Below are 20733 nucleotides of genomic sequence, written 5' to 3' on the forward strand. Positions count from 1 at the left end.
TAGAATTTCCTGAGTCAAACCTTTACATTGCTGAGAAGTCAAACAAACCTCAACTTGGGCACATGTGTACCTGTTATTATCAATAGCATGAGATGGTGTTGTGGAAACAAGTCTTGCTCAAAAGATATTAAATCCAAATTAACCTAAGAATTTTATTGAAGGAAAATAATATGACATAAACAACGATGGGGAGTACAGGTGACCACGCCTCTCCTTGGACCTGTTAACTGTTTGTTTGTTTTTTTATATTTTATTGATTTCAGAGAGGAAGAGAGAGGGAGAGAAAGATAGAAACATCAATGATGAGAGAGAATCACTGTTCAGCAGCCTCCTGCATGCCCCCTATTGGGGATTGAGCCAACAACCCGGGCATGTGCCCTGACTGGGGATCAAACCATGACCTCCTGGTTCATAGGTTGACCCTCAACACCTAAGCCACACCGGCCGGGCTAATATTTTTAAAAAACTTTTTTACCTTGCTGTTTCTTTTAAAATTGTAAAATGGAATTTTGTTTTGCTGCATCTTGTCAGTTTCTCTATCTTCTCTACACTTCACATGTAAAAGAAAAAAATTAAAAGTGACTTGTTATTGCACTAATAGAAATCTATCTTCATTATCAGAATGTGCTGAAACATTATTTTCTAGCAGGTTCTTCTCTGCTCTACATAATTCTGATTAACTATACCAGAGTTACATCAGCATTTTCAAATGAATCAATGCCCGCTCTCTCCTCTCCTTCCCCAAGCCTCTGTACTGCTCCGATGCAGTCCTTAGGCAGCCACCCTCCCAGACACCTCATGGAAATTCACAGCCTGAAGGAAGTCAGTATGAGCAGCCCTGTAATTTTAGTACCAGGGCAGCCACTGAAGAAAATGTGAGGTCATAAAAGGTTATACTTGAAAAACATGGCATGGACTTTTTTAAAAGCCAGTACTGGATTTCCTCTCTAGACTTCTTAGCTGTTTCCCTCCGCTGGTGGCTCTGAATCTTGGCCAGATTCCATGCCCTGTTTTTCGAGTGCCTGGGGTCCTTCACTTGTGCCCTCCTCTACAGAAGAGGTGTGAGCCATGGAAGTAGATAGGGCATGTTTCCTTTACAATCTTGTCTGTCTGTTTGATCTCAAGGACTACTTCTGTTTTGTTACATTTCTTTAGCTGTGGTCATAAAGATAATGGAATATACTTTTTCACTAAATATTTGAACTGTGTCCCCATGTTAGCATGGTTATGGGCTTGGCAGGAGCTCATATTTACAAAACCAACAAAGTGAAGCTAATGATTTGTTGTATCAAACAATTCACTGTGTCGTTGCCATGAAGCATGAGGGGTCCTGGTGAATTTACTATAAAACATTGACTACCAGTGTGTCAAGTGAAATACACGTGTACCTGACTATCTGCCTGGTGACAGTGGTGACAATCAACATTGTAGCTTCCCTTAGTGAACCTCTTATACGTCAGACTCATTGGTAAATGGCTCTTGGTTCTCACAACAATCCTACTTGTGTCTAATCTGACTTACGGGCATCTGATGTTTTTTGCTCTGTACAGAAGTAAGTTTCTGTTTAGTGGGAGACACATCCAGGTTCCTAAACATACATGTGAACATCAAAACTAAACTAAAAGAGGGTGGGAGGAGGATAAAGAAGGTAAAGATTATCAGATAGATGGTGATGGAGAGAGACGAGACTTTGAGTGATAAGCACACAATGTAATATACAAATGATGTATTATGGAATTGTACACTTGAAACTAATGTTATTAACCAATGTCACCCCAATAAATTTAAATTTAAAAAAACTAAATTAAAATCATCACTTCATGGCCTTTGCGCCAAGATCAAGTGTAAAAACTAATCTAAAGGAAATGGCCTTTGGCAAATTACTGCACTTGATTTATTCACATGCCCTTTTTAAAAGGAAGCTGTCTGCTAGTGGGAGCATTTCTGTGGAACACTCACATAGATCATATACACCTTGTTCTGGCGTTGCACTTTTTCTAAATGCATTCACTGGCTTCATCTCATTGGAAGGTATATCCTGAGAAATGTCAGCCTGTTCATTCTAACACCATCTGTGAAATTCAAACATTATTTTTTATTGGGAGGCTTGTGCTTTTTGAGCATTATCATGATAAGGTCTTTCACAAAATCCTTTTATCAGAGAATTTTGGTAAAGCTTTATGCAGAAAAAGAAGACTCATAGTCCGGTTAAGAATTCTGATTTGTGTCCATAAAAATAGTTGGAAAAATCTGAGCATCCTTTTATGCCCAAGGATGGTTGGTGTCACTTATTCACATTAGAATGTTTTAACCAGAAAAAAGGGATCCCATTTATATCATTAGCCCTCCTCTTGCAGAGTTTCACAGCTGGAAACAGGTTGCTGAGCCTGGGAACCTCAGCTTTTCTACCCGAAAGCCACACACGACACCCCTGTATGTCCTCAGGGTGGGATGGGCGTGCCGTGATGTGGATAATGCAACACCCTCCATTTCATTCCATACGCCTCGCCCAGAAAAATCTTGTAACACCCCTCTCCAGGTGCCATCTAGGTCCCCTCGACTCCAGCCCGACCATCTCAGACCATTCAATGATCTCCACTATTGGAATTGGTCCTGACCTTTTAATCATCTACCATAACCTTCAGCTGTAGCCAGTGTTGGTCTACTCACTGTGTACCTCAGCCATGTCTCTTGCATTCCTGCCTCCTCACCTTTACACATTCCATCCTTCTCTCTCATCCTCTGCATCTATACCTATCCTGTCCATTCTTTTAGACCCCACCCATCTTCCTCAATCACCCAAGCTAGTAGTAATATCTTTCTGTTCTAAATTCCCCCAGGACTTTATTATCTATCTGTGTCACAGATTTAGCTTTTATTTGGCAAACTACTTTTGCCTCCTCTAGATTGTCATCAGAGTTTCTTCAATAATTTGTGCCCTGTCCTCTCCCTTTAACAACCCCACACATGGTAACTACTCAAAAAATAAGTGGTTGGTTGTAATTATTAGTCTGATGATATCAGATGCTTCCAGCTCTTCGTGAATGATGCTATGAAAACACTGTACCAAAGAGCAAGAAAACAATATTTGGATCCAAAGAAATGTTACTTGATTTAGTTCCTTCCGGCTGTCTTGCTGCAAGCTTGGAGAGATGTCCATTTTAGGCATTCAGCTGTGATCTCAGTAGGGAGGATTGGTTTAATGCCACCCTTCTTGGTTAATTGATTTGTATTATTGGAAGCTCAGTCATCGTAGGAATTGACTCATGTAATAGAATAACTGGGAAAAGCAAAGTGGATGGGTGTGTGTGGGATTGCTGATAAGCGGTCTTCACTAGCCTGAAAGTTCTTGGGACTAAAGATGGTGTCTTGTGTGTGTGTGTGTGTGTGTGTGTGTGTGTGAGCACACCCGCGCGCGTGTGAACACGCAAATGCATAAACACACACACACAAGTGCCTCCCTGTTTGTGAGATGCATTGTTAACATTCTTAAAAACAATCAAGGTTCATTTTGTTTTCTATAGTTTTGGCTTTTCCTGCCTATCTCCTGGGGATAAACCAGGACCGGTTGAAAGAAAAGCTGACGAGCCGGCAGATGGATAGCAAGTGGGGAGGCAAGTCGGAGTCCATCCACGTGACACTCAACGTGGAGCAGGCCTGCTACACCAGGGACGCCCTCGCCAAGGCCCTGCACTCCCGCGTCTTTGATTTCTTGGTGGATGTAAGTAAACATAGCTGACTTGGTGATGCTTCATATTGTAGCTGTCCAAAGGAAAACTGCTATGGGTTTCGTGTTCATGTGGCTCACTCCTTCTAACCATCACCTGACTCCTCCACTTTTCACCCTCCCATCCTGGGGCCAGTGTATCCTGCTTTTACTTCTAGAATTCTCCACCAAGACAGTAACAGCTTCTTATGGATAAAATACAGGGTGGGGCAAAGGTAAGTTTATAGTTGTTCATATGGAAAATACTACAGTAATTAACAAATAAGAATAAGGTGTGATTCCCGTACTCACAACTATAAACCTACTTTTGCCCCAGCCTGTATTTTATAGAGGCAGGACCGAAGGCCAGGAAAGGAGGAGACCCAGGATTATGAAGTGGTCTTGACTTTGAGCCTAAAGATTTAGGGGTGTTGTATTTGTCATCTATTACTGTGTTACAAATTAGTCCAGAACTTAGTAGCTTAAAACAATAAACATTTATTCTGTCATTTGGAAGTGACTTAGCTTGTTCAGGGACGAGATTGTGGTCAAGATGCTGAGGGGAGTGATGGTCACCCCATGGAGGATCTGGTTCCAAGCTGACACACTCACACGGCTATTCACAGGACCCCTCGGGTCCTTGCTGCATGGCCCTTTCTTTTCAGCTGCCTGAATATTCTCCCAGCAGGGCAGCTGGTTTCCCCCAGAGTGGGTGATCTAAGAGAGAGCGAGGCAGAAGTCCCAGAGCTTTTAATGTCCTCGTCTTGGGCTCAAGTATTGCTGCTCTGCAATATTCTTTACCTTAGAAGCAGGTCACTAAGTACAGCCCACACATAAGGGGAGAGAAATTAGGTTCCACCTTCTGAAAGGAGGCGTATCAGAGACTTCTTGTACAGTCGGCCCTTCACATCTGTGGACCCAATGAACTATGGATAGAAAATATTCAGAAAATTAAAAAATGTTGTCGCTGACTATGTATTTAGGCCTATGATGGTTGTGTCTGTACTTTCTTGTTATTATTCCCTAAGCAATACAGCATAACAACTGTTTACATAGCACTTACATTGTATTAGATATTTTAAGTAACATAGAGATGATTTGAAGTTTATGAGAGGATGTGTATAGGTTATTTGTAAATACTATATGCCCTTTTATATAAGGGACTTGAGCATCTATGGAAGTGGTATTCACGGGCGTCCTGGAACCACTTCCCCACGGATATCAAGGGATGTCTGTATTTTAAAACTACCACAGATTTTTTTAATGATAGAATAATCATATATATATGTGTGTGTGTGTGTGTGTGTGTGTGTGTGTGTATCTCAGACACCCCTTGAGGTGTGTGTGTTTGCATAATATTTGCATATATATACTTATTTATGTATACCACATATAGATCCTGGAAATTAGTCTTTGAGCAGTGTAGCACTGCCGGTGACAGTCTTTGCTAATCATTGCAGCCTGAGTGGGAGAATAATAATAGCAAACACTTATTTAGCACTTACTATGTGCCAGATACTGTTCTAAGTATTTTAGAAAAAAACACACACTCATTTAATTCTTACCACAACCCTGTGACTCAGATAAGCTAACTGAGGCCCCAAGAGGTTAAGGAACTTACCCAAGGCCACACCACTCTTAGGTAATAGACCTAGGAATTAAATCCAGGTAATTGGGCAGTGATCCAGTATTCTACTCCTCCGCCTTTTATATGATCAAGGCAGGAAGAACCCTCAGAAAGCCCAAGTCAAGGGCAGCAACGTGGTCATTAGACCCTAGAAGTCTGCGTGATTGGGTGTGGTTAGGGTTGGGCAGGGCAGGGCAGCGTAGGGTAGTTATTCTGTGTACTCCTTGTGGCTAGTTTAAGGATACGATTGCTTGGGAAGGTCAAGGTCATGCCAAGCATTAGCCATGTTTTTAACTTGTTCAGACCCTCCTTTTACTGACAAGGGAATCTTTGGCCCCAGTGCTGGTGGAATTGCCCAGGGCCATTCAGCAAGAGGGTCATGCAGAGCCGGGACTAGAACCCACACCTCCTGTCCCTGTTCAGTGTATCTTCCAGCACTGGGCTTCCCACCTTATTTCCTTTCCATCTTTTCCCAATTTTGTGTGTGTTAAAGAGGGTGGATGCTTCATGTAAGTGATACTAATTAGAGCTGACAGTTACCAAGCACTGACTGTGTACCAGGTACTGAACTAAGTGTTCTATATTATTACTCATTAGCTTGCAAAAGATGATTATCTTTTTCTCTTCTTTTTTTCCTGGAAAACAACTCTGGTACTTCAAGATTCATCCAGGTATTCACCACCTCCAGGAATTTTTCTCCTGTGTTCCTCCCTCCCCTGCAGTCCTCACTAACCCCCTCCAACCTACACTGCCCTCCTGTCATTAAGTCTGTTCCACTGAATTGCACATCTCTTCTCACAGTGATCGAGACCACAGACTTTTTTTTTTATTATTAGTTAAGGTATTACAAATGTGTCCTCATCCCCCCCGTTAACCCCCAACCTCCCCCCTCCTGCCCCCCCGCACACTCATGCTCCCATCCCCCTGTTGTCCATGTCCATTGGTTTGGCTTATATACGTGTATACAAGTCCTTCGGTTGATCTCTTCCCCTTACCCCCTCCCTCCCCTACTTTCCTTCTGGGGATCGATAGCCTGATCACTGTTTCTCAGTCTTTGGATCTGTCCCTTTTCATCAGTCTATGTTGTTCTCTATATTCCACAAATAAGTGAGATCATGTGGTATTTATCTTTCTCTGACTGGCTTATTTCACTTAGCATAATGCTCTCCAGTTCCATCCATGCTGTTGCAAAAGGCAAGAGTTCCTTCTTTTTTACCGCAGCATAGTATTCCATTGTGTAGATGTACCACAGTTTTCTAATCCACTCATCTGCTGATGGGCACTTAGGCTGTTTCCAAATCTTAGCTATGGGGAATTGTGCTGCTATGAACATAGGGGTGCATATATCCTTTCTGATTGGCGTTTCTGGTTTCTTGGGATATATTCCTAGTAGTAGGATCACTGGGTCAAATGGGAGTTCCATTTTTAGTTTTTTGAGGAAGCTCCATACTGTTCTCCACAGTGGCTGCACCAGTCTGCATTCCCACCAGCAGTGCAGAAGGGTTCCCTTTTCTCCACATCCTCTCCAACACTTGTTGTTTGTTGATTTGTTAATGATAGCCATTCTGACAGGTGTGAGATGATAACGCATTGTCGTTTTGATTTGCATCTCTCGTATAATTAGTGACTTTGAGCATGTTTTCATATGTCTTTCGGCCTTCTGTATGTCCTCTTTCGAAAAGTGTCTATCTAGGTCCGTTGCCCATTTTTTTATTGGATTGTTTATCTTCCTTTTGTTAAGTTTTATGAGATCCCTGTAAATGTTGGAGATTAAACCCTTATCGGTGGTATCATTGGCAAATATGTTCTCCCATGTAGTGGGTCTTCTTGTTGTTTTGTTGATGGTTTCCTTTGCTGGAGACCACAGACTTTTAAAAAAATGTTTTTTAATTAAAAAAAGAACATAGACTTAGGCATCGTCCCACTTAAATGTAATCCCAGGCCCTCCCTCTTGCCCAGCGTGATCTCAGGGATTGCACTGTGATCACTGTTGGTATGAGAACTGCAGTGAGAATTAAAGGACCCAACACATACAAGGCACTTAGCAAAGCCTGAAACAGGTGAATGTTAAATATAGGGAAGCTGCTCTTATTAACATCACTTTAATGGTAATTACTGGTATTATTAACCGTAGTTGGCTCACCCTCTCTATAAGCTCCTGGCAACAGAGATTGTCTTCTTGACATCCCTGGCATATTGTGTTAGGTGATCATTAAATGATTAGTGAGTGCGGTTCTTTATGTGAAATAGATTTTACTTCGATCATCCCAGATGACATTTTCTTCCAATTCTCAAGACTTCCTGAAGAAAACTAACTCTGCTGGAATTTAATGGTTTTCATCATTAAGCAAACATTGTTTTTTCTGCTACCATAATAGTTTTCTGGGATTCTGGTGGTTTCCCAAAATACTTGACATTGCACTGAGACTTCTTTTTTTTTTTTTTTTTTTAACAATTCATAGTATTCTTTTTTTTCCATCACCTATCCCCTCTGTGCCCTCTTCCACTCCACCCTGCAATCAGCACACTGTTGTCCATGTCCATGAGTTACCTCTCTCTCTTTTTTTTTTTTCTCAATCCTGCCACACCCTCCAGCTCCCCCCCTTCCCCCACCAGAGCTGTCTGCCTGCTCTCTGTCTATGAGGCACTGAGACGTTTTTAAAGCTGTAAGTCACTGTCTTGGTCTCTGTTTCCAGCAGGCACTAGTATTTGCTGTGTGTAGTCTATTTGCCGTGTGCAGGATTGCTTCCCTCCCCCTCTGCATGTGCAGGAAAAGGAGTTAATTGCCATGCTGCTTACTTTCTCCTAGTCCATCAACAAAGCGATGGAGAAGGACCATGAAGAATACAACATCGGCGTTCTGGACATCTACGGCTTTGAAATATTCCAGGTAGGACCAGTTTAAGTCATTGGGGACTGGGGAGGGTGATGCATTTTCTCTGGCTTGAAGAAATGATTAATTCTAGGCAATGGAAAAAAGAACACCCCACTATGGCCCAATTTTTGCCTTTGTGAGTTCTTTGGGCACCGTCACCAAACTAGTTTCTCCTAAATCTGAACTACGCAGCCTTTTCCTGATGCCTCCAGCATTTCTGCTAAGGCTTGTCACATGGAAGCATCTCACTAAATCACTCAAGAAATGTCTTTGAAATGATTTTGCAAAAATGATTAATGGAAGTAACTTTTTCTTTTTCAGAAAAATGGCTTTGAACAGTTTTGTATCAATTTTGTTAATGAAAAATTACAGCAGATTTTTATTGAACTGACATTAAAGGCCGAACAGGTAAGCATTTCCTCCTCCTTCATCGTGTTCTCCTTCTAATTTGTTTTCTTTTCAAGGGTGTAGACTTCTCTTTGGATAACAGCTTCAGATTTGAGTCTTGTCTTAGGAAATGTCCTTAACAGTGTCAGGCAGACAAACCGCATGCCACTGGGACCCTTCCGTCTGTGAAATAGAAACACCAGCTGCTACATTTTCTTCCTCCTTTGAGCAAAGGATGCTGTGAAGTTGGACTTGGGACTGGCTGCTTCTACTGCTCTCTGACTCACTGACCAAGTGCAAAATGGAGACCTCGTTCCAACCCCTTTGTCTATGGCATCTCCTGTGAGCCCAAGGAAAAGCATGGCTTTCTCAGAGTTGCTTTACTCCCAGTTCTCCCTAGAAATTAATGTGTCTTTAACAAAAGCTGGTGTTTTCATTCTGGCTTGAAGAAACATGTCTTGCTTATCGCTTCTTCTGAAAGGCCAGCGCAGGTCCCTGTATTCTGGATTCCGCATTGTGTTTCGATTCTACAGTGTCAGTAACCCCAAACCAGGTGGCTTAAAACAACAGAGAGGCCGGTATCAAAGTGTCACCAGAGCGTCACCCCTTTCAGAGGCTCTGGGGGAGAATCCTTCCTTGGCTCTCCAGCTTCTGGTGGCTCCTGTCCTTGTTTGGTGGCAACATGACTTCAGTCTCTGCCTCGGTCTTCACACGGCCTTTTCCAGTCTGTGTCCAAGTGCCTCTCCTTTCACCTGTAAAGGCACAGGTGGTTGGATTAGGGGTCACCCCTAAATCCAAGATGAATTCTCTTGTGAGGTCCTTATCTAAGATCCTATTTCCAAACCTCACATTTTGAGATTTTAGGGGACATGTTCAACCCACTCGACATATGAAAGGCTGTTTGGGGATGTTTAGTCATGGAGCGTTCACACCTCTGCTTGGGAGCCCCAGTGAGCAGAGGCGTTCACATAAACCTCTGGCCCGGAGGTCTTGCCTTCCACCACCTCAGAACAGCTAGGGAAAGCGTCGGGTGGGCTGAGACGGGAAAAACTGGGCAGCATTTAGATCATATAGGAACTTCGTAGGGCATGACAGAAAGTTCAGATTTTATAGCAAGTAGGATAGGAAACCATTGCAGCATTTTGAGCAGAAAAGTGACATGGTCTGATTTGTGTTCTGTGTTTTTGAAAAGGTCACCACTCTAGCTTTACAGACTTACAGAGTGGAGTGAGACGGGAAAAGAAAACAGGAATGGAAGTTTAGAAACCAATTAGGAGACGATGCAGGAGACTGTACAAGACAGGGCGGGAGCTTAGACCATGGTGCTATTAGTAGGGGTGGTGACACGGTGAGAGGTGGTCAGAGTTAGTATACATGTTAGAGACTGAGTCACCATGATTACTCAAAATAATTAGCAATAAGCCAAGAAGGAAAGAGGAATTAAAGATGATTTCTGCCTTTTGTAGCTTGAATAACAGGGCCAGTGGTGAGACCATTTACTGAAGGGTTTGGTTAGGGGAGCAGTTGGTTGGAGACAGGGGGAATGTAGAGTCAGAACTCTGCTGAACAAGTTACATTTGAGAGGCCTGTTGTACATCCAAGTGCAGATTCCAAAATCAAATACACACGAGTCTGGAACTCAGTGGGGAGGTCTAGACTAGAGAAATTAATACAGAGGTCACTAGCCTATAGGTGCTATTTAAAGCCATGAGATTGATTGGAATCACCTAGAAGGTGGGTTGAGGAAGCAAGAAGGCTGGAAGATTGAGCCCTGAGAGTCTGCCTCCTATGAAGATCTGGAGAGATGCTAACAAAGCAAACCTGGGAGGAAGGAGAACCAGGAGAGTGCGCTGGTGTCCATCCAGTTAGATGAGCCCCTGGCCCGAGTGAGGGGCCTTCCCCTTAAGTGCCTCGATGCTAATCCGTGCTGCTGTCCTATGTTAAACTCGGAGATTATTGTGAGACAGACCTGTAGGTTTCACCATATTAAATGGCCATTTTTTGAATGTCAGAAATGCTTGTGTGGTAATGATTTCATGTGGTTCAAACTCAATAAAAATTACATTACCAAGCAATAAAATGTTGCTTTTCTAACCTCCGTAGAAAAAAAAATTAAAGTTTCAAGTTGTTGTCAAAGGGCATTCAAGTTTTTCTTTCATGGTGATTTATGTGCCTTTGATATCCATATGTGTGGAGTCCAGCTAGTCTTCACTGGGTGATCATGTGAGTTCCCGCTTTCTGTCCTACAGGAAGAATATGTTCAAGAGGGAATAAGATGGACGCCCATAGAGTACTTCAATAACAAAATCGTGTGTGACCTCATAGAGAACAAAGTTGTAAGTATCGGTCTGGTGTGTATCCTCACTGCTCACAGATTTGCATTAAGTGCATTTTTCTCCTCTGTGTCGTTATTTTAGAATAGGCAAGGTGACAACTCTGGTTTGCACAGAATTTTAAAAATTACGTTTATTTTGTGTATATATGTATGTTAGCAAATAGAGCAATAGGGTTTTATTTTTGTAAATACAAACATGTGAACATGAGTAAAATGTCAATTTACAAACAGGAGTTGTTACTGAATTAATTCTATCATTTGTGTTGATGGCTTAGTGCATAAAAAGACACAAAATTGGCCCACCTGCTAGACCATTCATATAACTTCTAGGACTTGAGACCTTGAAATTATCCAAAAGGAAACAAAAAGGATGTAGACAGAGATTTCTACAGTACCATTTTTGTTTTTGTTGTTTATAAAGCTCAAAACTGGAAACAGTGAAAAAGTCCATAGACAGTTCAGTCGTTAAGTAAACTACAGCATATCAGAGCACACACAGCCATTAAAAAATAACTATGAAGACTATATGAAACTTGATGATTGTTTATTAAATAGTGCTGTGTGGATAAAATGTGTACACTGCACAACTTTGTAAGCCATGCCTATCAGGGTAATAGGCTGAAAGTGAACATTAAGAAGTAAATTAGAGCCCTAGCTGGTTTGGCTCAGTGGATAGAGCCTTGGCCTACGGACTGAAGGGTCCCGGTTCAATTCCAGCCAAGGGCACATGCCCCAGGTTGCAGCTCGATCCCCACTAGGGGGCGTGCAGGAGACAGCCAATCAATGATTCTCTCTCATCATTGATGTTTCTATCTCTCCCTCTCCCTTCCTCTCTGAAATCAATAAAGAAATATATTTTTAAAAATATGTTTAAAAAAAAGAAATGAATTAGAGCAGCAGTTCTCAACCTGTGGGTCACGAACACTGAAAATACATCCTGCATATCAGATATTTACATTACGATTCATAACAGTAGCAAAATTACAGTTATGAAGTAGCAACGAAAATAATTTTATGGTTGGGGATCACCACAACATGAGGAACTGTATTAAAGAGTCACGGCATTAGGAAGGTTGAGAACCACTGCTTTAGAGTCAAAGGAAAATGTTTTAATTTTTCTTTTGGGTTTTTTATATCAACTTAGTACAAATAAGATTGTGCAGATAATGATCTGTGTGTGACTTTGAATAGAATTTCAGGGAGTTAAACCATTTTTTAAAAAATGGGCTTTTCCTCCATCTTAGATCTAAGTGATGACTCCCATTTGGGGTTATTAATGGTATTCTTGCTCAAAGGGAAAGAATGACTTTCAAGATGGTATCTGGAATCTAGGGAGCTGTTGTTTCCTTCCTTAAGGAAAGACCCGATAAGCATTGCATGTATTTGGGAACAATCATTGAACTGGGGCTTTGGCTTCTTGGTCCCATCAGAACCCTCCTGGGATCATGAGCATCCTGGATGACGTGTGCGCCACGATGCACGCGGTGGGTGAGGGGGCGGACCAGACGCTGCTGCAGAAGCTCCAGATGCAGATCGGGAATCATGAGCACTTCAACAGCTGGAACCAAGGCTTCATTATTCACCATTATGCTGGGAAGGTATGGCCAGCAAGCCGGGGTCAACAAGAGAGGGGAGGTCATCCTTTCCAATGTCTACCTGTTTTAAGCCACTGGGTCTGTCATCTGTTTTCTCATGAGGCAACTGAAAACAGTGTCCATATAGTTTCATCTGCCTCACTGTGCTTTATTCATTCAACATGGATTCATTCATTCAACAACATGGGACCTAGGAAGTATGTGGGGAGGTAATACAAAAGACGGTATACACTACTTTGTCCTTTTTAATCACGAATCACCCTGGTACATGTCTTGCTTCTTGCTGCCCTCACAAACCTTCATTCCTTACCTGCCCATGTCCACTGGGAAGAGAAATAAGGACAAACGCTCACATTTGGTGTTTGTTCTCATAAAATACATGACTATTGGGTGTCTCCTGGGTACCAGCTTTCTGTGGGTGCTAGTGATACAAAGATAAGTAAGTCAAGGTCCCAATATTTAGGGACTTCCCAGTCCTATGGAAATCCGCTGGTCTCACCTTTCATCCCAACTAATCTTTTGTTAGCCCGAGTCCCTGAGCATGTTTTTTTAGCTGAATTGATCCAATTCTGACACCATTTGTAAGGGAAATTGCAAAGCCTTGGATGACAGGGCCCATTGCAATGGATTAATGAGCATAAGAAGTTTTTTATTTTATTCTGTCTTAGCTAAAATTTATGGGAAAGAATTACATTTATTACTTAGACATCCCTATGAATCTATTGAAGAAGGGGTGTGTGAGACCTAGATCCCTGGGCCATATAGGCAGCCAAACACCGTTCATCAGCATCCACAGGCCATCACCAACTAAGAAGCTAACAAGTAAGATATGCACAGCTTTAGTGTGACGGTTCATGATGAAATCTGGAGCTAGACACATTCTGGTAAGAATAGCCATGGCTACTTGGCTATTTTTTTTTTTTCTTCAATCAAATACTAAAAGGATAAAATGGGATTTCCTTCCATTCTTGAACAGGTATCCTATGACATGGATGGCTTTTGTGAAAGGAACCGTGATGTGCTTTTTATGGATCTGATAGAGCTTATGCAGAGCAGTGAGCTGTAAGTGTGTTTCCGCTTATCTCACATGGGACATGGGTTTGATCAAATTTTCAATATGAAACTTGTGGAGTGGTCAGCATTTCATTTCTTTGAGCTGGTGGGTCTGGGTTATCATTGGACAATTTGGTTTCTCAAAATAGCTTTTCTTTATCCAATCTCAGCCCCACCCTTGTATCCCTAACACTTCCCACCCCCGAATTCCAAGCGCAATCTGCATGCCTTTCAGGACCCCTAGCTTCATCAGTTTTAACACTATTATCAGGGAGAGGTGGCCATCCTGGGGTTGGGCTGGGATGGCCATGTCTGACCACCTAAGAGTGGAATAGTCTGGTTCTATGATACTCGGCCCTTGATACGTCATCCCAAGAATTTTTTGTGGTCACTCAATATTTTTAATGGCTTAAAAAGACCCAAGTTAACCTGAGTCCCCGAAGGTCTTGGGAAATGGCTCTAGAATTCTGAGAGGGACAAGTCAAAAGGGACTGCCTCAGAGATCCATTTTCACCCAAGACCCTGTCGAAGCTATAGAGTCAGAAGCAGTAGAGGCTTCCCCCTTGCAAGCTGCTGGAGCTTTCAGGACCAGCCCTGCTGAGTCCATTTCTCCCCTCTCCTCTGTGAAGGGTCCCAAAGTCCTGGGTCACAGATCTGGGACATAATTTACATGATCAGGGCTGCACATGCCAGGCAAGTACAATATCGCACAGCCTTCCACATTTACAATTTTAGAGCTGCCTCCAAGTAATAGCTGCCCCGTTAGGCTCTGTTACTTAACCTGTCATAGTATCAAGGATACCTTCCCTAACCCACAGCAGCCAGCCTGACATTTTCCTAAGGAAGGCCCCACTACAATGAAAGCAAAAATCAGTATCCTTTTCGGGCCCTGGCCAGCTGTGTTCCGCTCCATTTAACTCTCTTCCCCTTCCCCCAGCCTCCCACTCCTCCCGGGCCTCATCTCCACATGCCTGCACTTCCTCGCACTCACACCTCCCCACTTTGGAGATTCTGAATTTCTTTTCATTTGAAAACACATAAAATCTCTTAATAGTTCAGGGGAGCCACCAGCCCTGTTGGTAGGTTTTATAACAGCCAGGTGCAGACAAGCTTCTGGAGGGTTGTGGTTGTTTTGTTTTGTCTAAAGTATTAAAATTACTGCCAAGTTTGAGAGCTATCGATGCTTCCATGTAAACTCTTATCCGGTAGACATGGTCCATTGTTTATTAAACACATTTCCTACAAAAATCTATAATTGCTGCTGATCAGTTTAAAAATAGATTATAGGATTTCTAGAAAATTCAAGATGCCAAAGAGCCATTTAGGAGGCATTGAATTTGAGTGTCCGATGGCTCATTTACGTGAATCGCTTTATTCACTGAGTCAGTGAATATTTATTGAGCACCTACTGTGTACCAGGCTATGTGCCAGACAGAAGGGGCACTAAGGTGTCTAGGACATGCTGGCATCGAATGAGCAAAGGCCACTGATGCTGTGAAATAGACTGCAAGATGTGGGACAGCCCCCCAGGACCCCCAACAAAAAATTATCCAACCCTGAATCCCAAGTATTGATAGTGCCAAGGTTGAGAACCCCTGCTTTTTTTTTTTTTTTTAAATATATTTTATTGACTCTTCACAGAGAAGAAGGAAGAGGGACATAGAGTTAGAAACATCGATGAGAGAGATCGATCAGCTGCCTCCTGCACACCCCACACTGGGGACGCGCCCGCAACCAAGGTACATGCCCTTGACCGGAATCGAACCCGGGACCCCTGAGTCCGCAGGCCGACGCTCCATCCACTGAGCCAAACCGGCCCGGCGAGAACCCCTGCTTTAGAGCAAAGCAGACCTGCATTGCATCCAGACAGTGTGTACAAGTCCCTGCGCCCTGGTCCGTCTGTCTCATCCTCGCTCAGCAAACCCACAGTGTGTGTCCTATTGTCAAGGTGCACCTCGAGGCCAGTAAGGAGGGGGACTCAAAAGACAGTGATTTATGATTTGTCTTTCAGGTTTGAACTCCAAAATGCTTATATCTTAGAATGTTTTTCTGTCTTTCTTGTTCTTCTTTTTGGTTTTGGTTTTTCGTCTGTTGCTTATTTCCCCGGGTCACATCTTGATGGCTTGTGCTTTGAGTCAGATGGCCTTTCTGTAGCCAAAGTCACATGCTCCTCTCCATTCCCCACGGAAGCATGCTTTCAGCCTCCTCTGATTGCTAATCCATTCTCTTCTCCTTTTCCAGACCTTTTATAAAGTCTTTATTTCCGGAAAATCTGCAAGCTGACAAGAAAGGGCGCCCAACTACTGCCGGAAGCAAAATAAAGGTTTGTTCTATTCGGGGAAGTTTATAGATTCCTATAAAAGGCAGGGTTTTCTAGGGGTCGTGAACGGCACCCCTGAGCCAGGATGAGGTCAGTGCGATTAATGGGCTGGTTACAGATGCCCAGAAGTAGTGTCGCTGCCTGAGCAGAGGTTGCAGGATGTGAGCTGAGTTTGACTTGGCTGCGCTGAAACCCCCAATGGATATTAAGTACCTCAGAGCTTAACAGTCAGCAGATGATAATCAGCTACTTTCTAAGAGGAAACGGCCTTAAACTGAACCTGAAAGAATTCACATTAAACTATCAGAGAAATTTTATGATTCAGAGCCACATTATGAAGTTTGATGACCATTTTCCAGACCAGACCCCAAAACTTAACCAATTATGGAACTTTTAGTACTTGAAATTCTGCTGGGTCTAATAGGGGCAATTCGTCCACCTCCCTGGATCTTGAGGACTCCTTCTTTCTGAGAATTACAGGCACATCTGGCCCTGTGGTATCTCCAAGTCAGAAGGAATTCTTTGTGTGTGTGTGTGTGTGTATGTGTGTGTGTGTGTGTTTAATTGATTTTTAGTGAAAGAGGAAGGGAGAGGGAGAGAGGGAGAAACATCTGTGTGAGAGTAAAACATCAATCAGCTGCCTCCTGCACACCCCCTGTAGGGGATAGAACCCATAACCCCGGGCATGTACCCTAACCAGGAATTAAACCCATAACCTTTGGATGCACAGGTCATCACCCAACCATCTGAGCCACACGGGCAGGGTCAGAAGGAATTGTTATTGTGTTTCTTGGGAGCCCCTTGTTATCTGAGCCAATGTGTGTCAAATTTAAAGGTTGTGTCAAACTTAATCACTTAATCATGTGATTCTTTGAGAAATATTTACTAAAGTGTTTTTTAAAAATCATATCAGTTGTTAGAAATAAGGGGAACCCCAAAACAAGGGGTCCTGGTAGGACACAAAACATACTCGGGAGCCAGGCAGCAAGGCAAATATCTTTCCTCCTGCAGGAGGGTGGGCAGCACATGGGGCCTGGCAACACTGAGCAGGCGGTCTGCTCGGGGCTTTATTCCTGATGTGCGCCATCTGTCCCTCACTCTTGATTGGTCAGAGCTTAGGCTCACATTCTCACTTGATTGACTAATTTAAAGGAAAAAGGGAGGCGTTGACCTTTGCCATTTCAAAATGGCAGTTGCCTAAACTCCCTTCTTTAGCAGAAAAGATTACTTGTTTATTCTCACATCAGTTAAAAACATTTTTTTAAAAATCATACCAGTGCCCTTGCTGGTTTGGCTCAGTGGATAGAGCATCGGCCTGTGGACTGAAGGGTCCCAGGTTCAATTCCGATCAAGGGCACATGCCTGGGTTGTGGGCTGGGTCCCTAGTGGGGGGGGGGGGGGAGGGGCGTCCAGGAGGCAGCCGATCAATAACTCTCATCATTGATGTTTTTCTCTCTCCCTCTCTCCCTCTCCCTTCCTCTCTGAAAGCAATAAAAATATTTTTAAAAAAAATAAAAATAAAAAATCATACCAGTGAAGGCCACCCCAATTTTATAAGTGATGGGATCACCAAGTGATGAACAGCAGGGCTCCGGGGTTCCATCGCTGTGCTCACATCGCAGCTTTGGCTTTTATTTGCTGTGTGAGCGCAGGAAGTTACCTAGACTCTCACTGCCTCTGTTGCCTTATCTGTAAGATGGAGATCTTAGTACTTAGCTCGTGGGGTACTGTGTTCATTAAATCCATGTAGGGTATTTAGCACACTGCCTGAAACAAAGGAACCCATCGCCCATGGGAAGATTCCAGTCAAGGGTACAGTCCTCTGGGATTAGGGGCAATCCTGTTCAAAGAACTGGAGAAATTGAAATCTCTGGATTGAGTTCCCTGGAGCAGAGCATTGAGGGCGAGAGCGGATGCAGTTCCCCAGAGGCCCCAGATATTAATGTCTCGTGAAGCCTCTGACTCGTGCCTTCACTTCAAGAGTAAGGACTGGCTCTGGGCTGGAAAACCCAGTCACAAGACTATCACATTCAGGTCCGAGGGGCCCGGACCGTCAAGGTTGCGGTGACTCACTTTCTAGCGATCTGGGTCCTCAGTGGAGCTCATTTCCTACAAAAAGGAGGGTGGGCTTAAGGGCCCTTTTTTTTCTTCTTGGAAGACTTGACTCCTCTTCCTTCATGTTCTTGTCTAGTTGAACGCTCAAAATTGCCACCTTCTGGCTGCACTCTCAGTGTTCAGGATGTCAAGGCTTGCTTGCTATTGTCTGGGGTGGTCATCCTGAAGTCAGCGAGCTTACCTAGGGGGGACTTACTGCGCATATTCTCACCCCCAGCGGCGCCCTCCTGGGTGGACTACGGGACCTATGTCTGTCTGATGCTCTGCCTCCACGTTCTCCCTGTTTTCTACATCCCCTCTGAGGCAGCATGGCTCTCTTTCTTATACCTTCCATATCCCCCATATTGTGCTGCTGTTAACTATTGTCTTAATGATATCTCTGAGATGTAAGCATTTAAAGGGATCCTGAGTTCCTTGGAAGAAAAATTAAACTTAAGGTAGTTTCAGTGTTGGGCATTTTGTTGTATCCTAATTCTTTAAAATTTAAAACTGATCTCTAGGATTTAATTAACAGAATATGTGTTTGGTGAGCGCTCCCATTATCTTGTTTATAAGTAAGAGTATTCTATATTTAATAACACGACGCCGAGGCTTCACTAAATTCTACCTCGTGGCTGGAAGTGACCAACTTTGAAATGAGAGCCAAAGATTGATGCCAGAGGGAAATGGCCTCGAGCTCAGAGCTGCAGAGTGGCCTGGACCGCAGCTGCGTCTAAGTGGCACCTGGCCTCTAAAGGCGCCGATGTGACGGTCGCAAGCGCCATGCGGTGATTGGACTGGTTGACTTTTACCACCTATTCCAACCTTTCGATTAAGATGTCAGAGGTCTTCAAGTGCAGCCTACTTAGTGTATAGATGGGGAAACTGAGGCCCAGAGAAACTTAGGGACCTGTCCTGTAGCTTGCAAATCGCAAAGCAAGGACCCCAACTCAGGCTTGCTAATCATCTGTGCTGAGGGTACACAAGGAGCTTTTGCCGTAAGCTTTTTCTCACTGTCCTGCCTGCAGATTTTGACTCGAGCTTCTATTGGGCAAGTGCCTTTGGTAGTTCATGGACTCATGGACTCTTCTTGCCTGGAGTCAGGGTCAATCCAGTTCCTGCTTCCCCCTAACCACTTCAGGGGCATCTGAGGTTGACTCACAGCTAGATTCAGGATCATTGCAATGGTTAAGATAAGATGCATTCCTGTTTGCTAAAATGGGGTATCCCCCCAGCCTAAAGGCTCTGTCTAATCCTGGCTAATTCCTTTCACATCGCACTGAATTCCCCCGTATCTTCCTCAGGGAGGCAGGGTCGCATTGTGGTTAAGAATCTGACTTGGTAGCTCACAGACTCGGGTTCAAGCCTCAACTCTGCTGCCTACTAATTGTGCCATTTGGAGCAATACTTTACTTAAGGCCCCACTTTCATGTCTGAAAAATGGGAATAATAATAATAGAGGCTGCCTCTTAGAATGGTGAGGCATGAATGAGAAAATCCATGTGTCTAGCCCATGATGCATATTCAGTATTGTTCTCCATTGCTATTTTGAGCTAGAGAGAACTATGTCAGGTGGCACAGAAACTTAGTCACACTTGCCCCTGTGTTTTCTTATGCTACAGTGAAAAGAAGATATCGGCCATTAAATGCTTAGGACTAAAGAGTCTGCCAAGCTATTTTTGGAAATTAAAAAGTTTTAATTAAGTAAAATTTTTTTTAAAAAATCAAAATTAAAGAGTTTGGGGACTTAAAAAAAAAGCTTTGCTATAAGCAGTCCCTCCCCAGCTTCACCTTATATGTTGCAAAGATCATCAGCTCTGTTCTCAAGTACTATCTATGTCAACAACGATCAGAGGCCGTTCATCTTTTCCTCATAGGGCTTGACTTTGGTCATGTGACCTCTGCAGCTTTGCCCTTGACTCCCAGCACTGCACAGACTGCTGTATTCCGCACAGCTAAACAGAGAGCTTGGTTCAGCAGCAAACATCTTGTTTTGAATACACCCAATAGCTTTTCTCAAGGGTTTCAGATTTCCCGGACCCATGAAAACAGAAAAACCCTAATTGAGAGAGGGTGGTGTACTGCAGGCACATCCCTTCTGCTGACTTTGTCATGGTTTTCTGGCTCCGGAGATCCCTTTTCTCTAGTTCCCTTCAGAGGTTTTCTCTCTTCACACTGAGTTGCCTGGAGGGGGAATTTGCATGCCCGCCCCGTCCTGGGACCCACAGGGCGTGCTCAGCCGGTGGTGTGGATGCTGATGTGGGCTCTGCTCCTATGTCTTCAAACTACATTCATGATACTTATGACTTGAAATACTTTACCAGCAATTTCAGCTTTATGTGGCTTCTTCTGCCTAAACCCAGTTCCACTGGGTACCCCAATGCGAGGGCGGTGAGAGACGCCTTCGTGTTGACCCTCTGAGCTTTGTGAAGGTGGAAGTTACCTCGAAGACTGAAAGGGCGCAGAGGCTGCAGGGTTGTAGAAGGACGTGCTGAGGAAGCAGGGAGTGGAACAGCATATAAAAGGTTTCTAAATTCCGGGATTTTGTGGATCTCACACCGTTCACTATGAATTTCCATCACCTTCCTAGGTGATGCTTTATTGGTTGTGTTGACAGAAAAGAACGTACAGGGGGGTTTTGATGATTAATCCTTGCAAATAACTTGCCTCTCCACCCCTCCCCCCAAAAAATTGAAGACAGTGTACTATACTTGTAAAATTAACTTAATTTGTTAATAACC

The 20733-nt window shown here is 43.5% G+C and overlaps 1 protein-coding gene across 2 annotated transcripts in view; it reads left to right on the forward strand.

Annotated features, from left to right (window-relative positions):
- MYO1E (myosin IE) overlaps positions 1 to 20733 on the forward strand; it is a 201261-nt gene that overhangs the window by 119205 nt on the left and 61323 nt on the right. For both annotated transcript variants that reach the window (XM_070421653.1, XM_070421656.1), the window contains exons 10-16: positions 3525 to 3721; positions 8143 to 8223; positions 8530 to 8616; positions 10845 to 10931; positions 12361 to 12528; positions 13502 to 13587; positions 15820 to 15901. In XM_070421653.1, the coding sequence (XP_070277754.1) occupies positions 3525 to 3721; positions 8143 to 8223; positions 8530 to 8616; positions 10845 to 10931; positions 12361 to 12528; positions 13502 to 13587; positions 15820 to 15901 (788 nt within the window). The remainder of the gene's footprint in view (positions 1 to 3524; positions 3722 to 8142; positions 8224 to 8529; positions 8617 to 10844; positions 10932 to 12360; positions 12529 to 13501; positions 13588 to 15819; positions 15902 to 20733) is intronic.

Source organism: Myotis yumanensis, unplaced genomic scaffold (genome assembly GCF_028538775.1).
Source record: "Myotis yumanensis isolate MYYU_CA2020_CCGP unplaced genomic scaffold, mMyoYum1.0.hap1 SCAF_1, whole genome shotgun sequence".
NCBI classification, from domain to species: Eukaryota; Metazoa; Chordata; class Mammalia; order Chiroptera; family Vespertilionidae; genus Myotis; species Myotis yumanensis.